Consider the following 25,337-nt stretch of genomic DNA (forward strand, 5'->3'; position numbering starts at 1 on the left):
TCTATTCTGAAGCAACTAATTTTGCGTTTTTTTTACAGTTTACAGTCTAATCTAGAATTAGAACGCTTTGGAAAGTGCCTAGAAAACTTTGGTTGTACAAAGTTGTCTTTTTAGTTCTTTCTAGAGCGTTTGGGCCGTTTAAATTTGGTTCACCCTGTATATTAAGTAAAACTGCACAACAACAAAGACGCCATTTTCTTAACTGTTGTCAAAATCAAATTATCGCCTACATCTCCTGAAATTTAAAAGGAACAAGTCCAAGAAACTATTTTTGGTTAACATTTTTTATGAAAGTAAGTGAAATTCCGTTACGGTCGTTAACAATTTTCGTTTACGAATTGCGTCAAACCTATGAGTCATAATGCGAAGCTGGTGACATTTGCGTTCCATATTTAAAAAAAAATCACCTGTAATGTTTTGTATTGTATTGATTAGGTGAATACTTATAAGAATCAAAGTAATGGCTTTATTAGAGCACCCCAAATTCAACAGTTTAGAAGATGAAATGGTGTACTGGAAGGATCTCGCACAGCAAGCTGTTCAAGAGTAAGTACCCGATCTTCAGTTAAACGTTTTAAGTGTTACATTTTAGTAAAGACAGCGTACAACGAGAGTACGAAGACTACGTCAACGATTCGCAGCAATTAGAAAAAGAATTCGAGATCACAATAGAACAACAAGAACGAACGATAAAGGAATTAAAATCGATGAATAACATATTACAAACTAAGGTAGATAACTCACAATTAAAAATGGAACAGACAAATAGGGAAAATTCCTCGTTGAGGTCCGACATTGATATCTTTAAAGAAGAAAAAGAGGTTTTAAGTAAATATATTCGAGAGCTAGAGCAAAAGAATGACGACCTTGAGCGGGCACAGAGGGTTGTCGCAGAAACAGTGGGCGCTATCGAAATGTCACTCAACAGTGCATTGGAACGAAATGCGATATTAGAATCGGAAGTAGACGAAAAAGAATGCCTTAAAGAGAAACTGCAAAGACTGGCCGATGAAACTAGAGGTATTTGTTTATGTACTTTACAGGGTGGTTTTTTTTTAGCAGTTTTAGTTGGAAGTTTCTGTGAAAGGTAGGCTTTGAAAAATTTATACTTACCGTGAAATATACTGAACCTTCGGAAATCCAGGATAATGTGTACTGTGGTATTTTAGGGGTTGTCTTTTTTTCAGTGTTTAGTGCATTTCGTGGAGGGGATGTGACTTATGTTGACCTTGTATAACATACGTGTGCACGTGTTCAATGCCCCTTTTTACCTCAAATTTTAGCGTGCGCTGTGCAATCTCTTTAATCCAGACAATTTATAATAGGTACGTTGTGCTGGTGCCCAAAGGTCCGATCAGACAAATTTTTCAGGATATTTGTCCAGTTCTCTGTATTCTCACACGATTTGGTTGTTGTGCGCTGGTGCACCATCCTGTTGAAACCAACAGTTTCCAACCTTTTTTTATACATACATTGTTGTATTTGTAATAAAAAATGCTACTCAATACAGTACATATGTACTTTTTTTACGGTTTTTTTACTAGATCTTTGGAAGTAATCGGAGTTTTCTGGTTTTCTTTGCAGCATAATAAGTCTCTTTTTGCTCTAAGGCGTTCTTTTATTGGTGCACCAGCAAAAGTGCTGAAACCATATCGTTTTTTTTTTTATTACAAGAGAGTAAAAGCAGTTAATTTCAAACATTCCCATCTCGGTGTAGATGCAGTGTAATGGACGTGATCATGTGATTTTGTTTATTTTAACTTACAAGAATTATAGCTCTGGTTAGCCGAAACTACAAAATTAGCACTGATCAATTTGTGGAGAAACCCAAGTCAAGTCCGAAAAGAACGTTTTTCCACAAATTGGCGTTTCAACTTGTTTTTTCTCTAAAATGTTCTTATGGAATGTAAGATTTTTTTGGTATATTTTATGGTAAAGGAAGTCCAAGGTATTACAACCTGTACAGGGTGGTTAAAATTTGAGGCTCATCATTGTGATCTCCGTAATGGTGAGAGATACCTACAGTGGGTTCAGAACTAAAAAACGCATTTGAAATTTTTGAAAAATCTTTAAAAATAACTTAAAATCGTACAGGTCCCGTTAGCACTATGGGTACTTTTTTTGGAGAACCTGAATCTGCTGTCAGAATTTCCATAACACGCCAGATGTAGAAACTACTACCTTCTTATTCCGGGGGACCGCCCATTTTCGGCTGTTTAAGCTGCGGAAAACGATTGACATTTTCAGATTTTCGGTGATATCAATTATCCTCAAAGATTTTTCAAAAATGTCAAATGCGTTTTTTAATGATATAAAGGGGCAACTTTGTCCTTATTTAATTAACTATCTTGGACTTGGACCGTCTTTAAGAGCGTTTATGGCCGTTAAAAGGGTCTCTAAAAGGCTTTAAAAGAGTAGAAGAATCGTCAGAGTCTTCTGAATGTCAACAAAAAGTACCCCATTTGTGGTACTTATTCCCCCTTAGAAAGCTACGTGTTTCAAAAGGGATGTGTTCTTTTTTTTATATCTACAGATCAAACTGTCATAGGAGTTTAAATGTTTTTTTTTACAATTTCGTCGATTGACAACAATCTTTGAACCTCCTATGGTATTTTGATCTGTAGATATTAACAAATGATGACAAATCCACATTTGGTCTCTAGTTTTAATTAATACTTGATTCAAATTCAAATTTGTATTTTGTTTTTTTTTAAATACAATAGCATTTGTTTCTCGTCAGTTTTCTTAAAGCCAACTGCATGATTTTTATTTCGTTACGCCTCCTACAAAAACTATACATTTTAGATAAAGGAATGTAGTTAGAAACTACCCTTGTTGTTCATTGTAGAAGTGAATGGCAAAAAGGGGTTTCCAATTAAAAAATTAACATTTTGCGTTATCAACACTGCGAACGTTGGCATGAATTCCTGAACACTGAATAAATTTCTTTAGATGTTGTTACACATTTAGTAAGGCTTAGTCCTGAAAATAATGAGCCGTATTGTTTATTTTATAAAACACTATTTTTTGAACGAGTATATTTTCAAAAAATTTAAATAATTGAAAACCATTCGGTTTAGTCTGATCCGTGCGCGGGTTTTAACCAAAATTTTTCACACAGACTGTTTCAGCAGAATGGTGTACCCGCGCACAACGCCATTCTGGAGCGAGAATATCTATCTGAGAAATTTTCAATTTTCCAGGTATTCTGACGCGATCAGGGCGTTGTGCGCGAGCGCACCATTCTGTTGAAACCATCCGTTTCCAACTTTTGTGCTGTTTATCGTTGTATTCCTAATAAAAAATGCTGCTCACTATAGTGTGTATTTTTTTACGGGCCATATAAAAAATAATGTTGATGATGATTTCTCCGAAACGAAATGTTGTATTGGAAAATCTCTAGATGGTGTCTTGTAAAGCTCAAAAAGTGGCAATGAGAAAGTGTTTTTTTAAATCTTTTGTATCTCTTTAAATACCATCAACAAACAAACAAAATCTGCAAATTTCGGTTTTTCTGACATATCTTTGGAATGAATCAAAGTGTGAGTTGACTGCTGGTATAACAGATCACAAAAATGGAGTGTTTAAATAATAAGGTGCGGTGAGCAGGTGGATTTCATTTCTGTGATTAGTTTACATTAAATAAAAGGAACTAATACTAAAATATTACTTTTTCCATTTAGAAAAATAAACCACAATAAAGATTTCTACACTGCGTCCTACCCCTATAAAGAAAAAATCATATCAAATTTTTCACTATAACTGTTATAGAAATCATAATTTTCACAGATATAATAACTATAAAAGACAGGGTGAGTCATTAGTCCATGAGTGGAAAATTGTGGGTATATTAGTGCACAGATTAAAAATTCATTGTTGAGGCATCTTGAAGGACTTTTAAAGCTACAACCTAAAAATCCACCTCCCAGGAAATTGTTGATTCAGCCATTTTTAACGTTAACACCAAAATGAGGTGGGGCACCATCGTGTTGAAACCATGTTTCATTTTGAAGAAGAGCAAAAGTTGAGTACTTAAAATTTCATAGTAAAGAGCACCAAGTAATTATTATTTTTTCAAATTCCATTACCAATCAACAATATAAATATAAAAACGTTCACCCTCAAAATGTTTAAACATACAGCATGCACATGATTATTTTCTATGGACTGAGTTCATATTTTCGTTTCTGAGAGATATTCCATACCTGAGTAAAGACTGAATGTTTTGAAGTCGAACATAACACCGGTGGTATACCCCTCCAGCACACAGAGCAAATGAATATTGATTTGTAATGCATAAATCACTCTCAAATTGACCAAGGGATCGAAATATGCAATAATATACAGGGGGTTCTATTTAAAAAAATGCAACTGATATAAATCACCCTGTATAATAATTGCCAATTTGTTGAAAATATTTGTAGGTGGTAGCCTTAAGAGTCCTTCCACATTTTGGTTAATTAACCCATTATCTTCCACCCACCCTGTATAAACATTGAAGGATTCGTGACCAATCTAAATTAGATAGCCAAATAAACCAATAAAAGCCATTATTTTATTTATTTTGTTCATAAAAGTGAAAGTACTTAAAATGGGTATAAAAAAAATATTCGCAGAAACTTTCAATTAAAGCTCCCAAAAACATCCTGTATAAAATGCAGATCATAATGTTACGACCTTACAGACTTGAAGCAAGAACTGCACGTGCGAGAAAAGGAAAAATGCCCCGATAACGATCGTTTAATAAATGGCCACGCCGTCTCGCTCAATCTGGATTCCAATCGTCTTAAAGCGCAAGTCGAACCTCACTCCCCACTCAAACGTAAGATTAACAGCGTTTTACATTCGTTTGTATGCGGGAAACCTGAAACCTAACCGGGAATTTACTAATATAGTTCGTAGTGGTGACTAATCGCAGACAAGACTCAAAAGTATTAATATCCAAGTTGTACCCCTTAACGAATAAATTATTTTTTAATTGTTTTTTGTTTTTTTTTTGGGTCTTGTTGCTGAATCTGTGCGGTTTATCAATTGGTAAATTTTCTGTTGCAGCCGATTCTAATGTAAATTTAAAAAATATCGATATAAACACAATTACTGCGCCGTTATCGCCCGCTTCGAGGCTGTTGGCTGTGAATATTGTAGGAGAAATTATTCGAAAAGTCGGGGTAAGGACTATTTTTGTTTTCGGTAGGGTTGGTGTTATTGTGTAGTACAGTATTGTGAGTGTTGGTCTGTAGTTGTAGTAGTAGAGGTTGTCTTGGTCTTATTTTTGCATGCGCATGGGTGTTGCTTTCAGCTGTCACGATTCCTATGTGATCAGTGTGGCCGAATGAAATGTACCGAATGTTCAGCCGTCAAAGCTACCGATACGCGAATTATAAATAATCAAGAAAGGTGCGTTTAATTCCCACACATGCCCTCCCCTTTTTGAGCGCTTACGGAATGTCTAATGAATAATTCGGGATTTATTTTGTAGAGCTTGGAAACCAAATTAGGACGCTGCCGCAATTGTGGATATAATAATTATAAACCAGATAATATGAGGTAAATCTTTTACAAAGGTAGAGAACGAAACTGGCATTACTTCTTGTTTATAGAACCCGTCACAGTACTAGAGGTTCGTCCCCATCCATCCAAGGATTTACAAAGTAGATTAAAATCACTAATTTACTCACTAACTTAGAAGCTATCCACGATATTTATAAATATCGCTGAAGTGGAGCATTTTGTTTCTAATTTTTCTCCACCACTTGCCGAATGAAGAAATAGTAGCGATTTTTTTATTGATTTTTTATTCCAATTAGGTGGATTGATCAAATTCTTACCTATTTTTTTATTGTAACGCTTTGTGATATATTATTTATTGTTATATCAGTGACAGTTGCTCATAATACTTCCGTAATTATTCCTTATTATATTTACCAAATATATTAATGAGAATAATAATCCAACAAGGCTGGTTTTATTTTATACTTGGCGTTAAAGCGATGAATATTTGTGTATGTATTGACAGTGTTTCTCTATTTAGAAATAAAAATGTTACATATGTACGGCGTTAGGAGATGCTAAAGGAGATTTATTTTTCGTATCCTTTGAATAGATTTATTTAATTTATTGTTAGTCGTTTAATGTAGGTAACCTAATTTGCTGTCGGAATAGCTTAAATAAATGGGATGTTAATTTTTTATTTATGTATTTAAAGTATTAATTTATTGTCTACTTTTAAATTTGTACATAAATATATTTTCAAAAGGAACACAAGCCACTAGTAGAACATTTTTGTACTTTCAATGTTTCGCCATAACAGCTGCTATTATTAAATAAATAAATTCCGTCTTGCATTATATGTTGAATATTGCTCTAGTTCTGAAGGGTACTTGCGGTATATAATATTTTTCTCTATAGGCTAACGCTGTGGTTAGGAATTGCATACTTTGATACTGTCACCAATCTTGCCCTCGGCGTGAAAAGCATGCTTAACTTTATAAACTGTAAAGTGCTACTTTCATAATAATATCTCGAGCTAAGGGATTGTGAGGGTGGTGGGGGAATTGCTAAATTGCAATGCCAGGAGACGCCATCGCTTGTAAAATAAGTGTGTTTACAGGTACTTATTAAATATTTCCTTTTACTACCCAGTAGTGCCTTAAAAACGCGTGAAGAGGGGCAATTATCGCTGAAACCCCATGTATTTGTTATGGAAAATTCTAAGGCCCATTTTCGTAGTCCAGTCGTGTGCGCCCCACTCCTTTGCGCAATGCCATCTTGGATCTGTCGAATCCTACCAAATGTTGTAGCGGTATAGATTCAAGTTGTATTAGTACATATGCTTTAGATTTGACAGGTCGAAGATGGCGCTGCTCAAAAAGGTGAGGTTCGCATGCGCAAACTACCGTACTAATCCAAAACCTACCAAAATGGACTTTAGAATTTTCCATAAGAAATTTTGGCGATAATTCCGTCAGAACTCCTATCGTTCCTCTACTGAGTTAGCTTTGTGTTGTGGAAGGGTAAATCTAAATGCTGTCCTTCGGTGATTATTGGTATTTAATAATATTTTTCTGTAAATTTGAAATAGCACCGTTGCAGCTTGATATGTTGGTTGTTATTTGATACTTTTTTATGAAGAATGTAAAAGATACGTAGTGGTAGAGAGCTGTAGAGCCTAAAAGGTTCCAAGAAAGCGATATGGGATACTCTGGAAAGAATTTAATTGACCCGGGAATCACTGGGAATTTCGCACTTTCCAAAAATTAGAAATTTTATGATTACTTGGCATTTCTGAAGTTATTTATGAATATTTCTCAAGAATTCAAGTCCTCGTGTGAGATCGAAGGACTTTTTTGTGTGGTAGGTCAGTATTCCATTAGCCAGTTTTGACTCCACCATCAATAAAACCTTGATGCTTCCGAGCTCCGACGTCCCGTACATCCGCAATTCGCATTCTCTTTGTCGGTACCAACTTCTCATGTCCTGTTTCTTCTCTTTTGTTGTCTGACCAGTTCCTCAGAATGTTTGAGAGAACAATAATTAAACTATCTCGCCACAACCATCATTTTGACAGTGAAAGTGTCAAAAATATAATAGGTAACACAGAAAATCCATCCGTTCATATTTCAGATGAACGACTTGAAAATGGAAATCTACGGAACTGTGTAATGTACGTACTAGGTACCTACTGGTTTTCTTTTTAGGAAATGGAAAACTATTGCATTCAAGGTGCTTGAAATATTTAAATGATCCACCATTACAGCCATTATTAGAGTATTCATCTGCTGACAGTTTTAACATAACTAATTTCAAAAGCACTGCTCTCGTTACCTTTTAGAAATATTGTATGGTGTAGACTCAATTATTGCCTGTTTGAACTGTTTGCGGGCTTATTTATTTTGCAGTTGCAACCGTCATGATCCTTTACAGCATAATTTGGAATAAACAACAAGAATTGTAACGTTATTATTTATTATAATCAAAACCCTTCTACCATCATAGTGTACAGAAAATAAATTAACATATTCTACCAGATAAATCACTATAAACCAAGCTATAAACTATTGTGCTCCATTTTTTATAGATGTGATGATGATAGATGTATATGAGTGTTGGGGAAACAAGGAGTAGCTTTTTGCAATAGTTTACTCACCGTGGTGCCACAGTGTCGATCAACCTCATAATCACATGTTATGTTAGTAGCTTTCATTTCTTTCTAATTATCCAATATAAATAATATTTTTTTTTCGAAAGCTACCCGAGACGTGAGATTGTAATTTCTAATCAAGTGAGATCTCGACTCAAGATTGCATTCACTAGATGGTAGTAGGCGAGGTAGCGAATTGAAATTTGTATATGGCCTTTGTTATTTATTTTATTGGACTGCAAGTGGTAGAAGTCTAGAGCAGCGACAATAGGTCTTGGTCAGCTTAAAGTAGAACTTGTGTGTAGGTACTTTCGTTTCGGTGTACATACTTAGGGTACTGAGGTAGCACTATGTAGGTTTATTGCGAGAGCGATGGAAAAAAATAATAAAGATATTGCAAATGTTTCTTAAAGAGCCCTTTACCACATTTTGTAACCCTGTGTTGGAATCGGTCTCTGGGTAGCCTAGGAGTCGCCCTTATAAATGAACATCTGCAGACGTTCAATTGTCCTTTTAATAACTAATTTTCATTTTTTCCTGAAGGCTCTGGATTCCCTGGCGGTTACACCATTGCAAATAACGCCTTATAATTTCCGTCTTTTTTTTTAAAATATGATGCCCAAATTTAATAACTAAGTGTGCGTTTACAATGAACGCATACGTAAGAAATACATAAAATGTAAACATTTCGCAATGAACGTATAGAAACATACGAAGGTGTTTACAATGAACGTAATTTTTACGTACGTATATGTAAGCGATATGTAAGTCTTGCGCATAGTCGCAAAGGTTGAAAATGTTTCAAAGTTACGTACGGTCTACTACTGATGGTAGTATGATCATTGAATTCATAACTATTAAATTCAATGGTATGATCTTTGGTTTATTGTAAACAGCGGAATAAATTTACGGAAACGATACGAATATGATGTACGAGTTACGGTTTATGAAATATTTACGTATACGTTCATTGTAAACGCACTCTAAATCATAAACAAATGATCTTTTTTTACTATGAATCATCATGCCCCTAAAATTTGTGGGGGTTTCTTTTAAGATGGCAATTTCCGGCAACGGAATTTATAATTTGTTCTGTGCATTTCATTATAAGAATCACTGATTAGTTTTTCACAAAAGAAAAGTAATTTTCTCTTAAACTGTGTGAAATCCGTGATAAATAAACAATGCCAAATTTTGTTTTAAAAGCGCTGTGATTGGACCATTTTTTAAATCAGCCACGTGCGATGACGTCGGACCTACTACGTCATCACGTAATGTCACGTGACTCAGTTTTTAGTTTATCGTTGAAGCCGCTTACGCGTCCTATGCAGCTTTCTTCCGTTTTCTTTGAAAATAAGAACGATCATAACAAAATAAACGCCAGAAAATCAAAACTAAACACTTGGAAAATTGTGGCACGTCGTTATTTTCGGCCCGTCGTTAACTAAATCGGTGTTTTCAAACGTTTCAATGTTTGGTTATGATGGCGTCCCCTTTGAATTTAAACTCGCGATTGCGTGTTATCTCGATGTTTCTTGCATTGTTTTTCAAATTATAAAGTGTCGTGATATTAAAAATCAACTCTTTAAAGTAATAAAGCGAATTGGGAAAGCACATCGCTCGTTTCGGTGCCGTGTGTATAATTTCTTACCTAAAACTGGTGTTGTCTTGTGCAATTACGTGGGATTCTGTTTCTTGTTTTGGATCAAGACGTCTATGATACGATTTCAAGAATATAGGTATCGACTTGAGGTAAATTTTCAAACCTTTTAAAGTTCCATCATACTTCTTACTGTACGGCCTTAACCTCGAAATGCTACATACCTAGGTACCATCTCGCTTAGTTTGCGATATTCTACAATAAAAAAGCATGTTCAAAAGTTCAATACTTAGTTTTCATTTTGGTGTAGGTAAATGATATAATAACGAAATATAGTCTGACTGATCAATGTACGTATCTTTCGGTGAATTAAGATGGATGGCGATATGCTTGTTATAAAACGGTAATTACATTGTACACAATGTGGTCAAACACACTCATTTTACTACCTTCCTCGTAAATATAACAACATCCGCATCAGCATCTTAGACTTTTGGAGTATAAGGTAGATTTTTATTACCGTCCAATGCCAATAATCGGTAGCAGATGTAAAAATTCTTTACCTTCACAACCTGTTGGAACGACCAGGATCAATTTATCTTGTACTACTAGTTCAGACTCAACGCTGCATTATGTACCTTTACTTTTACAGTACTCCGCTCGAAATGAATTATAAGATCATACATTTATTTTATTTCAGTAGGTGTTTCTTAAATGGAGGAAATTCACAAACATGGGAAACCTGCTCAGAATTGTGAGTTTGTATCTCAATCTCCTTTCGGGTTTTCTCCCATTCTTTCAAGTACTTGACAGTGCAATCCAAAATGCATTGTGGTCAAGTCACTTGTTTTGTTTTTACATGGGAAATCGTACTTCAATTGAACTTCCAAAGGCGACTTGACAGCACCTCATTTTTGATTGCCCGATATTTCTGTACTTGCAAATTCAAACCACTTTAGTTGTTGAATAATGTCAACGATAATATAAAATTTATTCGCATATTTACACTTAAAGTAAGTCCGTAAAATTTATAAATAGTAGAATTCTTTTCTTTCTAGTCTAGAGGCGCCATTAGCCTCCTCCCATTCTATGCTTTGTTGAAGTATTCTTGCTACTTATGCATATCCCATATTGTCTTTATGCTTCCCCTTTTCTTCCTATTTTGAATTCCGGTGTGCCATATGTACGGTTTCACAAGCTGACTGTTTTCCATTCCTCCAAGGCGTCCAAATATAAGCGTTTTAATTGTTGTCTATCAAAGGTCTCTATCAGAGCATCCACTTCTTTTTTTATAATCTTACTAGGAATTCCACCAACTCCCCTTACCCTTCGCAAGTACTTCATTTCAGTAGCTTATGTAGTCTGGTTTTTTGTGATTCGTTCAGCACCCAACTCTCTCTCTACCGTAGGTCAATAATTGGTCTGTAACGTTATTGCTGTAAGTAGATTTCATTAACTATTTCTAATTAACTGTTACAGTATCTACTTACGGAAACAGTTTCTTCCTGTCGCCTTGGGCATATTATTTTTTTCTAGCTATTTGCAAACCTTGCGACCATCGCGCCCTCTTGATTCAGAATCGGCATCTAATTCTGCACAAGATACGTATTTCTATTTTTCAATAGTATATTGAAAGACAAGTGTTACAATGCGACCTATTGTAATACGTCGACTATCTTGTGGCACGAGTGGCGACGCGAAGCGTAGCCACGAGTGTCCGCAAGATAGGAGTATTACAATAAAGCATTGTAACACGCGTTTTTCATACTATTTTTTCTATTTCGGTGCTTTAATTTAATTAAAAAAATCATTATCAGAAACTATAGGGAACATTAGAACTAACATGTTTTATGTTGGGAACACTTTTTATACCGTTAAGTTTTAGGTTGGCAGCGTAGTAAGACCATATATATAAGAGTATATATATGAGTAAGACTGACATTTTGAAGTTCAAACATGGAAGTACCCAACGAAGTACCTACTTGTACTAACTAGTAACTGCCAACTTAAGAGATGAGTTACCAAAAAAAAACGACTATAATCACTGTCTTTGTACAACTGTTTTCGGCCGAAAACAGTTGTACAAAATCATCATTGTGACACCGAAATAGAAAAAATGTATATCGGTGTTCGAATTTTGACTCCTAGATTCCCCATTCCCGACTATTTTATAATTTTATTTAAAAACAATAAGCGAAAGTCGCGCCGGCGCGTTGACCCCTCTGTTATCGCTTTATCTAACAATTTGCCGCGCGATTCGCGAATAGTAGTTGACGAAAAGCTTGGAGTGGTGAGATGTGTGTCGTTCCAATGGTAAATGGGGTGAATGGCAACAATTGCTCCCCTTTGAAAGACTGAACTACAAAGACTAAGGGTGAGTTGCATGTAAACTATCGCCACAGAAGTTAATCTGTGCTATCGCTAAACACCAAACACATTTGTAAGTTGGATTTTTTGTATCCACATTCCAGGTCCTTAATACATACAGGGTGACAATTTGAAAACTTACCACCCCCCATATCTTAGTAAATAAACGAAATGTTTAAAAAAAATCAAAATCCGTTTCGGTAATTCGGAAGGGGGAATCACAATGACATAGTTGGCGACGCCGTGCAAATCAAAAAATAAACTAATATGATACATTTGAAATCTGTCGTATTTAAAACGCAACCGGCGAACATAGACGAACTAAGACAGAGAATAATTCAAGAATGTCGAAATATTGCAAAACCAACATTTGAAAAGGTTCGACAAGAGTTTGAGAATAGATTATAACTGGCGATCAAAAATGAGTTGCTGTCAAGTCGGCTTTGGAAGTTCAAGTTAAATACGATTATCCATGTTTATTTTTTGATTTGCACGATAATTACTAACCTAAATGTAATGCTATTTGGTATGGTTGGAAAGCATTTTTTCAGAGCTTTCCAATTTAAGATTTAAAAGTTGGGGTGGCTAGGGCGCAGGGGGTGTGCGTCGCCAACTATGTCATTGTGATTCCCCCTCCGAATTACCGAAACGGATTTTAATTTTTAGCGCATTTTTGAAAAAAATACGCTATTATATTCGTCATTGCTGGCAGGCCGGCTGTCCGCGTTAGATCTCCACAACTACAATAGCTAGAGACTTCAAATTTTCACTAAAAGCTTTCTGCTATAGTGTAGATGTGCAGGCACTACTCTATTTTGAGTTAGATTACTTGTGAAATCGATAATTGAAGAAAATAATTTCGATATGGGTTTCGGAGGTGCTATAATTTTACCGTTAGATAGCGCTACCAGTATAAAAACTTATTATTTACTTTGTGATTTGTTTTACAAAATGAAGACGTACCGTCAATTGAAATTAAATAAAATTAATTATTTAACGCAGCCAAAATGACTCGTGAGATCGATAATTTTAAACTTCGCTAATAAAATACTGACCTGCATTACCAAAAATGCGCTTTAATCATGCATATGCTGATTTACAACTTGTTTTTAATATCTCGTTTATTTACTAAAATATGGGGGGTGGTAAGTTTTCAAATTGTCACCCTGTATAATGGTAACATTACAATAAAAATTCTTGTCATTTTGGCGCCCCCATGGATCTTTACTATGTTTCATCATAAATTGGCTCCAATTGTGTTACTGTGTCTCCAAATCTATCTTGAGTCAATTTGAAATTGTGAAGGAGCTAAATCCAACAGGGTTAGTTTATAACTTCAAGTCACAATTACATATTTATTTAATACCACCACATTAACAATACTACTTCAAGTATTCAAATTAGGGACCCCATCACAATAGCTCTAAATACAACTTTCAAAGAGACAGGTTTAACCGACGTTAAAGTTTCTGGTAGCGTATTCCGCATGTTGTCCCAAAATGGTAACGTTAATAACGACACGTAAATCTCGCAGCCTTCCACCGGGGAATTATGCATTAGTGACAGCTTTACAGCGCCTATGGTTTCAGTATTATACCTTTACAAATACAATCGGCATTTTACCTCGTACGGATGGGGAATTTTTCAGCCACAAAATCATCATGTACATCGGAAAACATTGCAGACAATGGCGTAATCTCAACAGAAGGCCATTTAGCAAAAGTAGTACTATTCTAAGCTGAAAAACGTACAAAATTACTCTGTAAATGATAGAAAAAAAATTACCACTGCAAATACGGCATAGTACAAAAAGGTTGTCGGAAACAGAAACAACAATACCGTGAATACTAGCGTTCCAACGAACAACTGATTATGGGTGTATTGGTGCGAATCTACACGTTTTCGAAGTGGGTTGTACTTACGGCCGATAAATAAGCGCCACAACGAAATGAGACCTTTAATTTGAACACCGTACAATCTTAAATGGAAATATGTGAACGCCACATTTAAATTACTTAATAATCACCTTGCCGCATAGACGTATATGCAATAGATGTGAAAGCTGCTAAATGCAACTAAATCGGACAATAAGGCGACCTGAAACGACAAACCGCAAGCACCTGGAAATACGAGAAGGTATAAAGCGAGGTGCAGTAACGGAGTAGTCGTATGAAGAAAGGCACGCCACAAAGTAACGTGGTAACTGAAGAAAGTGCCCAAAGTTAAGTTAAACGTGGAGTTTAACTTTAATCCGGCCGGTGAACCCATCAGAAAATTTAGTAAGTCTTCCAAAGCTTGAATGATCGACTAAAAATAAAGTTTTGATTAAAAAGTATAGAAGATTCAGCGTACCTCTGTGATCTCGCTCGCAAGGTGTATTATTACAGCTTTGTACAGCACAATGAAGTATAACACCACCAGACCACACAAAAAATCGGTAATCTTCGACATTATAACATTACCAGCGTACAGCGAAACTGACTGTCGACGTTTCAACAGTTTTAATGCCCATTTCAACGTGTACACGGTTTGCTGCAGATGTAACGCGGTGGCCGAATATCGTAACATGAAACGTAAATGTTTCAGCAGCTTGTGAAAATTACTCAAGGATCTTAAGAGAATATTGATAGCCACGAATAACATTATGAAAGAGAAGCTATGCCCGTTAATTGAAGACGTTAACTTTTCGTTTTGTACAGCGTGAATTAGGGTCGAAAAATTTTCACCGTGATTGTTGCGGTTGAACATGCTCAAGTTGCATCTCTTGAAAGCGACGTAATCGTACATAACACACGTAATTTTGGCATCCTTGTCGATGCCGTTCACTGAGATTTGCCCGGTGTTACAGTCAACATGTATTTGTGAAAGCGAATGATTATTATGCGAGGTGTTGTCATTGCAAAATCCTATTATTGGGTAACAGGTTTCGGTAAGAATGTAAAAACTGGTGGTGTTCTCGAAGTGCTTAACGAAACCTCTCAAAGTTCGTGTTTGATCGTAGCCTAGTATATCGGGAATAAAAATAAATACATTTTTCATTCTTTAAAACATTTCTTTTAGTAAAAACAACAATATTGTAAAAATGTTTGGTTAGGGCAATCTTGTGGTTAACGTTACGCTCCTAAACCAGAGAGCATACAGGGTAGGTAGAAAGATAATACATAAATACTCATTTACGCCAATTGTACCAGGTACAATGTTTTGCGTTCGTTGATATCAACTCTTTTTTAATATTTTGCCCTTATGCACTACTTTTTGTTCTGCAAAACATTTTTCAAAATGCCGGATTTCGCAGTTTGCCGCTAACATATACATATTAAAGAATTTGATAGAACCTTCTTATATGCAGTTGGCCTTAATTTTAAATGTAACCCCTTAAAGAAAAGCTATAATTTTAAGCCATAAGATCGTTTTTACCCCACATATACTTTTGCATACTCGCCAAAACCCAAACCTCTGCAAAAATGGAACGTAAATCTAAAAAATGACTAACTATAGTGCGTTCGCACCTCCAAATGCAGTATGGTGCTTATGAACATACAGTATAATGCTTGTCAAACTTATTAACAAATGAGAGAATGACAGCACAAGGAGATTATGTTCAATTCAATCATATGTCAGTTTGGCATCATGGCGGTGAGAAACAAGGATAGTGTTATCGAAGAATGACGCAAAGTAGTAAGAGAGGCATTTAGTTCATTAAACCCCAAAATGCATCGGAGTTACGAACGTAACGCGAATACATTTGAGAACTCCACTGTATATTTATATAGTATCATCTAGCTATATAGTAAACACAATAATGGGGGACACAAGACACTGCCATTTTAAGTCATTTTAACAGTTCACAATTTCATAACCTAATTGTTGATAGTAAAAAAACTCGATTATAAAAAAGTAGTGTAAAATCCTTTGTGTGTAGTTACTTCCATTAGTGATTTGTGTAGAACTTCTAATATGTGTGGCTTTATCAGAAGATTGATAAGCCTGTGGCCTTTAATGACATATTACTACATTGTGCAATACTGATCACAGTAGCACTGCTCCAAGCATGAATGATCGAAAATTATATTTGTCCTCGCTTTTCGTAAGTATTTCAATTTGGAGGTATAATAATACAAACACAAATGTAGGGGGGCGGCATGGCTGGTCTTAGCGTAGATATGATCCTTTTTCCGTTAGATACAATTAAAACGAGATTGCAATCGGCAACTGGTTTCTATAAGGCTGGCGGATTTAATGGCATTTATCGCGGAATCGGCCCTCAATTTATCGGAAGTGTACCTCAGGGTATATCACTTTTGGAGTGCTAATTACTAACTACACATTGCAGCGGCGTTATTTTTTTGTACGTACGAATTTTTCAAAGCAAAGGTTCATCCGTTAGTTTCTTCTCGATATCACCCTTTCGTTCACATGGGCGGTGCCGCGATTGCGGAAGTTGTGAGTATTACATATTTGGATTTCCGTAGATTGTTTGTAGATTTCGTGTCTTATTAGAGTTCCAGTTGAAGTTGTCAAGCAACGGCGGCAAACTGGATGCCATTCACGATCATCTATGAAGATTGCGATTGATGCGTACAGACAGGAAGGGGTGTTTAAAGTATGTCAATTTATTTTACTGCCCGCTATTTAAGTGTAGTGCTTAGGGGTTATACAGAGGTTTCGGATCAACAATTGCTAGAGAGATACCGTTTTCATTTATACAATTTCCATTATGGGAGTATCTAAAGGTGGTGTATCTTAGGAATGTAAAAAAGCAAAAGGAATTGCATTCATACGAAGTAGCACTTTGTGGTTCCATTGCAGGAGGAACGGCAGCTGCTTTGACAACTCCACTAGATGTAGTTAAAACAAGAATAATGTTAGCCGATCATAAACATGTGACCAATTTAAAGGCTTCTGCAATGTTTCTCACAGTTTACAATGAAAATGGTTTACGAGGGTAAACTAAACTTACCTGAAGGCACTAATAAAAATTACGCTTACAGGCTATTTGCGGGATTTGTGCCTCGAGTTATGTGGATTACATTGGGAGGTTGCATATTTTTCGGAGTGTATGATTTTTCCAGTCGTACCTGTAGTGACATTCTTGAAACCAATTTGTTTTCATGACTTATTTTATTATTGTCATACATTACACAGTGTATATAGTAGAAATATATATACATTAGATAAATACAAAAAATATATATTATTTACCTACCTATATAGTAAAATTATGTTAGCAAAATGTATATTAAATTGACTTATTTGAGACAAAGTCTTAAATTTCTTCAGGCATCAATGCAGGTGGAAAAGGTCTTTTTCACAGCATCTCTCGCATACGGTATGTACGAAAGTGAGTACCACGTCATCGCCAATGACTGTATTATAATAAATACAAGGGCCAGTGCCGCCTTGTGCAGCTAAAATATTAACCAATTAGAATATCGTACATGAAATACTAAAAATACTCACGTGAATTGCAGATACAAGTGTTAGTATAAATGTAGCTATAACAATTACTGTTGCGATAATTCGGGTAGAGGCAAACATTTTTTTAACTTGATTAACTGGTCCCATGAGAAAACATGTGCTTAATATCGACAAAATGTTGCCCAATGTGTAAAATACGGCAAAAACAGTGAGTCCTTTGTGCAAAAAGAGCGCAAACGACCCCAGAAGTGATAGTAATATTCCCAGTATAAAGCATATGAGAAAACCTTTTATACGTGTCGACCAACTGAATGTTGTACTGTCACTAAACTAAAAAATATAAGTTACATACATTATCCAAGTATTACCTATGAGAATAACGATGAACGACTTGGGGTGATTTTTAACCAGGTGCCTACATATGTGACGATAGTTGGTGTTTGCTCAAGTGATCCCTTAACTAATTACCTGTGTCATGATACCGCTTTCTTCATCTGGCGTTTCATCGCCTCTGAGTACTCTACGCAATTTATCCATTCAAAAAAATTGTCTAAAAATAATACAAAACTGCCATGTTGCGCAGTGATTACAATTGGGTAACTTACGATTATTTAGTGTGTTAGAAATACCATAAATCTGGTAGAAATGATGAGCAATTAAATTTTATAGTCAACTAGTGGATAAGACAACAAAGTGCAACAGGTAAAAACAAACCGTTCTCATTTGATGATGAACAATCCAAGGGGATTGTCAAAATTGTAGTCGCATTCAGTAAATTTTCGTTTCTACGACGGATTACCGTGGACCAAGAATGTGTGTCTGTAAAAGTAAACCCGACTCTCTTCAAAATAAGTACGTCTTGTGTTGTATTTGGGGCCCATGCCCATGCATAATATGATTATTATTCTCATATGTCTATGGGCCCATGGCATGCAGGCGCGTCGAGTTAGTGCTTCGCTGCTTAGAAAGTGGAGAAATTCAGGCTCCTACGACAAAAATGTTTTATTACCACAGCTTGTCTGTTTTCGCTCTGCTCCCGTACCGCCATTTGGTCGGCTCCTGTGAACTTTACCTTCCATTGTCGTTGTCGGTCACGGCTTCCAGACAGTTGCTAGCCTGAAAGGTTCTGTACAACCCAGTTCTTTAGAATGAGCCGGGTTTCCTCGGTCTCACTCGCACCCGATGGGAGACACTACACGCAACCTCATCGCTAACGCTTGGGGTTTATTTGAATCGTTAAGTAAGTCCCTGACTAATTTGCATGTCTTCGTTGAGAATTAGTCCCCTAACAATTTTCACATCCTTCGTAGTGGTTGAAAAGAGGCTCTCCATCTCCTATGAGGTTTTATAGATCAATTGGTTAAAACGAATCTAATGTCCACCAAAAACGTGGTGAAATAATTTTGAGAATTCTGTAGATTAAAAACGCGCGCATGCTCCTTGATAGGGAGTCACGTTTGGTTTTACAATACCTCGTACATGTCAGACGAATATATTGAACTTAACCAAACTTAACCTTCAAATTTAAATAGCCTAAAAATGGGGGCTACTTATCTTGATTTTTTAACTTTAATAAACTGAAGTGTCAACACAATGAGCCGCAACGTACTAACAAGTAGCATACAAAATGCTTCATTTAGCATAATATTCCAGGTTCGTATGTGTTGTGCTATTCGGTATTAAAGACGATTTTCAGGTGTTGTTCCGATGTATTACCTTCGTACTCAACGCGTTCATAATAAGACATGTTGGTCAAACAGTTTTGGGCATTATGAACGTGCGTCTGTTACTGCTCGAATCCACTATTTTATTTTTATCGCGTGAACCGATATTTAAAGCCTGCTTAACGGACACTAAATCTCACAATTGGGCTCAGGTCATAAATCAGATTTGGTTTACGTAAGACTTTGCGGAAAATTGGCTTGTGTAATACGTTGATTGCAGTGTACCGCTAACGGGTCTCATTTCACTTTTGTTAGTCTACGTGTGGACACATGTCCTAAGCGCAACCGAAGATGTGTACCTTGAACAGTACCAATACGGCTGTGTTGCCATAGCGGTTTCGTGCATTATTGATCAGATGACACAAAGCGTAGTATTAGTCGCGCAGAGTTTTTGCTTCGTGCGACTGAAGGTGAGTGAAATAAATGGGGCGGTGGGCTAATTCGATGCAGGTCATTTTAGACACCATTTACGTAATGAGCAGAACTATAATATTCGTAGCGATTATAATAAAGTACCCCCAATACGCAATACATGCTTTTTCAACGGCGCAAGTAGTTTCGTCAATTATATACTGCGTAATACACTATGGTTTTTTCTACTGGTACATAAAGGAATTGCCAAAACATGTTAAGGATGAAAAGGGCATTTTTAGTAATATGCTGGACTTTCCGTTTAAATCAATTTTAAACCTTTTCCCATGTGGTATGAAGAACGAAGTACGATACAGTTTATATCGGATTCTAATAATTTCAAGTGTCATTTTAGGAAGGGGTTGTAGATATGCAATTGTGCAAGCTCACAGTTAGCTTTTTTAAACAGTGTATTGTAAAACAAATTTTGACCGAAGGAGAAAGATATGTGATGACAATATCTCCCGTACTGACATTTAGCGAACAGGCGATGTATGACATTGTTAATAATTTAGGTAGTTTAGCAGCAAGATTTATTTTCCGTCCAATAGAAGAAAGTGGATACTTTTATTTCACACAAATGATGAAACGAGGTGAATCAATCGCTACACAAGATCAGGTAAACTGCAAATGAGGAGCAGACTTGCCCTTTGTCACATATTACAAATTTCTAGACCGGGTTGCAAGTCTGCTTAAGTATTTAACGTATCTCAATATGCAGTTATAGGCGTCAGTATTAGAAGCATCCACCGTCCTAAGCCAGCTCTGCCGTGTGGTGACAAGCATTGGATTGTTAGTAGTGACGTTCGGGCAGTCTTACAGTTACACTCTACTAAATCTCTATGGGGGAAGAGTGCTAACGGAGGATTCGCTACCGTCAACATTACTACAGTTTCATTGTTTTGCAGTTTTACTTTTGGCAATTAACGGTGTGACCGAGTGTTACGTATTTGCCACTATGAATGACCAACAACTCAATCAGTATAATTACATTATGGTTCTATTTTCGATAACATTCCTGTTTATATCCTATCTTCTAACTAGCATTTGCGGTTCGGTAGGTTTTATTCTTGCCAATTGCATAAATATGACTGCAAGAATCGTGCACAGGTAATGCTTACAATTGGCATTGGCGATTTTAATTTCCGTTTCCAGCATCTACTTCATCACAAATACGTACAGAGATACCCACTACAAACCATTAAATGGTACAATTCCCACAACAAAATTTATTATTGCGCTAATATTTTCAGGAATCATTACAAAAGTATCACAGGTATCGGTACCACTCAACTATAGGATAATCATTTACAATTTCAGCATAAAGTGGAAAGAGACTCGACAGTCCTCCATATACTTATAGGTGCCATTTGTTTTACACTAACACTATCAGTGTGGTTGTACGAAAATAGAAACCTATTAAGGATAGGTATAGAAAAATATCGCAGAAGATCATCGATCAAAATAGATTAATGTTTTATTTGTAACTAATTGTTGAATATTAAATGTTTTTAAAAATGGCTCCGGTAATAGTTCCGTTACGTTGAATAATGCAGGCACGTGTGTCGTTTTCAAAGATTATAATTGGCGACTTGTGTTGTGGTTCCAATTTGGCAGCTTGATCTGCAATTGCGCCGACCATTCCAGCACATTCTGTCGACGCTTTTCCTCTTGCTTAATGAATAAATGAGGACACAATTTCGGTTGAATTGAAAGTACTTACCTCCCAAACAAAGCCCTTGGTGATCGGCAAATACACATGCTGTAACACCGGGATTACTTAACCTACAAGAGATTTAGTTTACGGTAATTCGATATTGTAATTCTTACACATCGTCCATAACTCTATCGAGGTGTTTTTCCATATTCCTTATTAGCAAATAAATCGGCAACAATTTATGATTTATTTATCAATAGTTGGGGATTTTTATTTTACTTCTTCAGTGGTTGGTGAAACTGAAACACCAGATTTGAAATCCTACCACAGAATAAATGCGCGCATCTCTAGTTTTTAGCGCATTTCCACAAAATTTAAAAAAAAATGCGCTATTGTGGCCACTTTGTCCGTCCGTCCGTCCGTCCGTCCGTCCGTCCGCTCGTTTTGCGACGCTACTAGTTCTTTATCTTAAGAGCTATTGTTCAACTTTTTTCGCTATTTGGTTCGTTATGGTGTCGAGTCTTGTACCAAGGAAGGAATTTTTTCTGTACCGCTTACAAAAAAAGTTATTGTAAAAAAAAACAAAAAACCGTTTTTTACATGTTCCATAATTTTACACTTTTGCCGTTTATTAACGATCCTAGAGATCGTTTATAATTTTGCATTGCTATCTGTCGTCTGCCTGTTGGTCTGTCCGTCTGTTCCTTTGTCTGTCTGTCCATCTATCTGTCCGTGTGAACGATAACTTTGTTTAGAAATGTTCGATCGCTTTTACATCTCCGTTAGTTATGAACTGAATTGCATGAAATTCAATATGGGCATAGCTTTAGCCATATAATACGCAATGCCAAAAGTTGAATCGAATCGATTCAAAATTCACAGTGCCCTTTTCGCATCTCGACCATTTATAAACCGAATTGCAAAATTTTTTACTTATAAAAGCATTTGAATGAAATTTGATACATAGGCACTTGGAATAAAGGAAAATCAAACTGCCAATTTCAAAATTTGGTTTTGCGCATGCGCAGTGCCAACTTTTTTATTTATGGAAGAATTTAAACGAAATTTGATACATAGGCACTTGGGATAAAGGAAAATCAAACGCCAATTTCAAAATTTGGTTTTGCGCATGCGCAGTGCCAACTTTTTTATTTATGGAAGAATTTAAACGAAATTTGATACATAGGCACTTGGGATAAAGGAAAATCAAACGCCAATTTCAAAATTTGGTTTTGCGCATGCGCAGTGCCAACTTTTTTATTTATGGAAGGAAAGAAAATTTGTACATGCAGTGCCAACTTTTTTATTTATGGAAGAATTTCAACGAAATTTGATACATAGGCACTTGGGATAAAGGAAAATCAAACTGCCAATTTCAAAATTTGGTTTTGCGCATGCGCAGTGCCAACTTTTTTATTTATGGAAGAATTTAAACGAAATTTGATACATAGGCACTTGGGATAAAGGAAAATCAAACGCCAATTTCAAAATTTGGTTTTGCGCATGCGCAGTGCCAACTTTTTTATTCATGGAAGAATTTAAATGAAATTTGATACATAGGCACTTGGAATAAAGGAAAATCTAGCGCCAGTTTCAAAATTTTATTTTGCGCATGCGCAGTGCCAACTTTTTTTATCTATGAAAGACTTAACCTCAAAATGTGAAAATTCATAATGGCGCCCATAAGAAAAACTAAAGTTGCCACGTGTTTCTCCGTCATCTGGAGAGTTATTGAAAACAGGATGCCGTATTTGAAATCCCCATTAAAACGTGTCCGAATAATGTGTTAATTAGAAATGTCTACTACGATTAGTTTATCATAAAAAAAAGAAAAACGAAAATCAGAAATTTTTGTTTTTTTGAGATATCTTCAAAACTATTGAAGATATTTGAAATGTCTTTTCAGATTCTTATTCAGCACGAAAATTGGCAACTTTGTCCCCATTTAACCACCAACTTTCTATCTCTTAAGATAAGTGAGATCCCCATAGTGGCACTGGAAAAATGGACACCGTGTATAGAAGTCTCTGGAAAAGCTTTGAAAAGTCTCTTGAGTGTTTTTTCGCCTATTTATACAGCTAATGGCTATTATCAGTTGTAGAAAAATACTAGAGAGATCTTTAAAAGGTGCCTGATGGTCACTTAATTCTCAATAGGGTTCCAGAAAGATCTTAACGCTTTGGATAAAATACTTTGGAAAGTGACTCTTAAGTCTCATTATTGTATTCCAAAACTTTCTATGAATTCGCACAGTAATCTTAACACAGTTCAGACTTCCAAAGCCTCGTAAAACTTTACAGCGCTCCCAACTCGAACGTTTTACGGCTTTTTTAGATTCGCATGTTCTGGAGCAAGGCAGAAGCCTACTAGAACGCATTTTTCTATGCCAACCCACACATTTATAGCGCCTTTCCTCCTCGAGTTTTGCAAAGCGCCTAGAAGGATCTTATAAAGGTGTTGGAAAGCACTTCAGCCTTCCACTTGAGGCATTTTACAGTTAATTTTTGAGGGTAATTCTAGGCAGGCTCTACACTTAAGATACATAAATGCCCTGGATAATTTGAAAAGCCTCTTAACATATAATTTTATTGTTTTGAATAAAACAAAAATAGCAAGGATTTCATTTAAAAAAATCTACAAAACATCTAATAACTATTTAGCCTTAATTTTTAATGCTCCAAACTTCTTGGTGTTCAAACTAGAGACTACTTGAGGTTAACTTGAGAATATCCACAATATTTTGTGCTTGTTTCATAGTCGGCATATCAATCATAATACCTTTGTAAACAAATGCCCCCTGAAATTATATAGCTCATACACAAAATCAATGGCAGAATTCATTTTCACCTGTCCTTTTTTCTGATGCTCTTTAAAAGATTCCAATAGGCCCGTAGCCCATTCAACTTGTTTTTTGTTTGGTAAAAATGCAGTCTGAACTACTGGTACTTGATCGGGATGTATCACCTGCTTTCCAGTGTAACCCATTTGTGCCCCCTGTTCGCAATACTCCTTCAATTTTACCAAGTCTAAAATGTGGACTTTTGTTAAAAAACAATTGAAAGAAACACTTACCTTTAAAATCGATGTGGACCATATCAATTGCTTGTAAATTGAAAGCTTTGCTAATCAGTACTACTTTTTGTCTAGCGTATAATAATTCAGCACCATCATGTGATCTTGTTATACCTTAAACAATCTCGTATAAACGCGGTAACGGACAAGCTAAATCCGGTTCCTACCAAGAGACGCACACAAATCATCGCTACCAAACACAACTCCAGCCAGACGAAACTTCCCATTCTCCGCTAGTTCCATTGTGTATTTACAAAGCTCGTAGCATTTAATTACAGCTAAAGCCGATTCAACATAGATAATCAAATCTATTTTTGCCTCATCCCTTATCAAAGCATTTGCTTGATCTGCAAACTACTTTAAAGTAAAGGTTTTTGCGTGTTCCAACAGACAGACCCATTCGAGATGCCCTTTATCTTCGACTTTCGGTAGTAAAACTGTGTCGGGTAAATATTTTGCCGTCAAAACCGCTCGAAGATCGTCGTGACAAAATTCGCTGTTGACCGGATTTACGCGCACCGCTCTATCGAAATTGCGTCTCGTCACGTTCTTCTCGGTATCGAGAATGCTGCGGATCGTACTTCGAGCCGTTTCTTTTTGACTTAACGCCACACCGTCTTCGCAATCCATCGCAATGCAATCCACGTCCAGCGTAAATGCTTTGGATAATTTACGGAGATTGTCACCGGGCACGTACATCAACGCACGACGGGGTGTGTAATACCGTACTGAAATCTACACTTCAATTAATTAATTATATGTTTTAATAATGTCCTTACTATGTTAATTTTTTTAATACAATTGAAAACTGTGCGAAACTTCATTTTCATGTAGGTACCAGAAATGAACCACCCTGTAGGTACTAAACATAACCTAAACTACTGTTTTGATGCGAGCAGCTGATAACAGAGGCACAGCCATTTTATCAAATCATCAACAGCTGATTTA

At 36.1% G+C, this 25,337-nt stretch overlaps 7 protein-coding genes across 10 annotated transcripts; 3 read left to right on the forward strand and 4 right to left on the reverse strand.

The window, feature by feature from the left end:
* Positions 1 to 167: 167 nt before the first annotated feature.
* Positions 168 to 6,190, forward strand: LOC116178826 (nuclear distribution protein nudE homolog 1). 3 transcript variants are annotated; one of them, XM_031498450.1, is made up of 7 exons: positions 168 to 546; positions 593 to 1,020; positions 4,685 to 4,822; positions 5,053 to 5,168; positions 5,300 to 5,397; positions 5,480 to 5,547; positions 5,601 to 6,190. In XM_031498450.1, the coding sequence occupies exons 1-6, from the start codon at positions 461 to 463 to the stop codon at positions 5,496 to 5,498; spliced, it is 885 nt and encodes a 294-aa protein (XP_031354310.1). In that variant the 5' UTR covers positions 168 to 460; the 3' UTR covers positions 5,499 to 5,547; positions 5,601 to 6,190. The 3 variants fall into 3 exon arrangements, with proteins under 3 accessions (XP_031354310.1, XP_031354309.1, XP_031354308.1); XM_031498449.1 differs by lacking the exon at positions 5,300 to 5,397 and having other exon boundaries at positions 168 to 293; positions 436 to 546; XM_031498448.1 differs by lacking the exon at positions 5,300 to 5,397.
* A 7,258-nt stretch (positions 6,191 to 13,448) lies between these two features.
* On the reverse strand, positions 13,449 to 15,214 carry LOC116179273 (phosphatidylinositol N-acetylglucosaminyltransferase subunit Q). 2 transcript variants are annotated; one of them, XM_031499027.1, is made up of 5 exons: positions 14,460 to 15,214; positions 14,134 to 14,414; positions 13,893 to 14,085; positions 13,731 to 13,845; positions 13,449 to 13,684 (listed from the first exon to the last, which is right to left on the reverse strand). In XM_031499027.1, exons 1-5 carry the CDS (start codon positions 15,144 to 15,146, stop codon positions 13,503 to 13,505), a joined length of 1,458 nt encoding a protein of 485 aa, XP_031354887.1. In that variant the 5' UTR covers positions 15,147 to 15,214; the 3' UTR covers positions 13,449 to 13,502. The 2 variants fall into 2 exon arrangements, with proteins under 2 accessions (XP_031354887.1, XP_031354888.1); XM_031499028.1 differs by having other exon boundaries at positions 13,521 to 13,684; positions 13,731 to 13,840.
* A 715-nt stretch (positions 15,215 to 15,929) lies between these two features.
* Positions 15,930 to 17,251, forward strand: LOC116179825 (S-adenosylmethionine mitochondrial carrier protein homolog). The gene is made up of 6 exons (XM_031499674.1): positions 15,930 to 16,194; positions 16,241 to 16,397; positions 16,441 to 16,550; positions 16,591 to 16,710; positions 16,757 to 17,052; positions 17,099 to 17,251. The coding sequence occupies exons 1-6, from the start codon at positions 16,159 to 16,161 to the stop codon at positions 17,220 to 17,222; spliced, it is 843 nt and encodes a 280-aa protein (XP_031355534.1). The 5' UTR covers positions 15,930 to 16,158; the 3' UTR covers positions 17,223 to 17,251.
* Positions 17,252 to 17,282: 31 nt separating this feature from the next.
* LOC116179826 (vesicle transport protein SFT2B) lies at positions 17,283 to 18,291 on the reverse strand. Its single transcript, XM_031499675.1, has 4 exons — positions 18,131 to 18,291; positions 17,994 to 18,075; positions 17,568 to 17,855; positions 17,283 to 17,515 (listed from the first exon to the last, which is right to left on the reverse strand). The coding sequence occupies exons 2-4, from the start codon at positions 18,060 to 18,062 to the stop codon at positions 17,384 to 17,386; spliced, it is 489 nt and encodes a 162-aa protein (XP_031355535.1). The 5' UTR covers positions 18,063 to 18,075; positions 18,131 to 18,291; the 3' UTR covers positions 17,283 to 17,383.
* A 726-nt stretch (positions 18,292 to 19,017) lies between these two features.
* Positions 19,018 to 21,181, forward strand: LOC116179822 (protein RFT1 homolog). Its single transcript, XM_031499672.1, has 8 exons — positions 19,018 to 19,178; positions 19,222 to 19,424; positions 19,470 to 19,659; positions 19,700 to 19,966; positions 20,016 to 20,279; positions 20,388 to 20,770; positions 20,816 to 20,936; positions 20,981 to 21,181. The coding sequence occupies exons 1-8, from the start codon at positions 19,119 to 19,121 to the stop codon at positions 21,131 to 21,133; spliced, it is 1,641 nt and encodes a 546-aa protein (XP_031355532.1). The 5' UTR covers positions 19,018 to 19,118; the 3' UTR covers positions 21,134 to 21,181.
* Positions 21,125 to 21,611, reverse strand: LOC116179827 (ragulator complex protein LAMTOR5). The gene is made up of 3 exons (XM_031499676.1): positions 21,491 to 21,611; positions 21,384 to 21,445; positions 21,125 to 21,334 (listed from the first exon to the last, which is right to left on the reverse strand). Exons 1-3 carry the CDS (start codon positions 21,523 to 21,525, stop codon positions 21,162 to 21,164), a joined length of 270 nt encoding a protein of 89 aa, XP_031355536.1. The 5' UTR covers positions 21,526 to 21,611; the 3' UTR covers positions 21,125 to 21,161.
* Positions 21,612 to 23,873: 2,262 nt separating this feature from the next.
* Positions 23,874 to 25,315, reverse strand: LOC116179823 (citramalyl-CoA lyase, mitochondrial-like). Its single transcript, XM_031499673.1, has 6 exons — positions 25,169 to 25,315; positions 24,786 to 25,124; positions 24,557 to 24,743; positions 24,390 to 24,503; positions 24,165 to 24,343; positions 23,874 to 24,114 (listed from the first exon to the last, which is right to left on the reverse strand). The coding sequence occupies exons 1-6, from the start codon at positions 25,217 to 25,219 to the stop codon at positions 24,016 to 24,018; spliced, it is 969 nt and encodes a 322-aa protein (XP_031355533.1). The 5' UTR covers positions 25,220 to 25,315; the 3' UTR covers positions 23,874 to 24,015.
* Positions 25,316 to 25,337: the final 22 nt, after the last annotated feature.

Source organism: Photinus pyralis, unplaced genomic scaffold, assembly GCF_008802855.1.
Source record: "Photinus pyralis isolate 1611_PpyrPB1 unplaced genomic scaffold, Ppyr1.3 Ppyr1.4_LG8, whole genome shotgun sequence".
In the NCBI taxonomy this organism is placed as follows: domain Eukaryota; kingdom Metazoa; phylum Arthropoda; class Insecta; order Coleoptera; family Lampyridae; genus Photinus; species Photinus pyralis.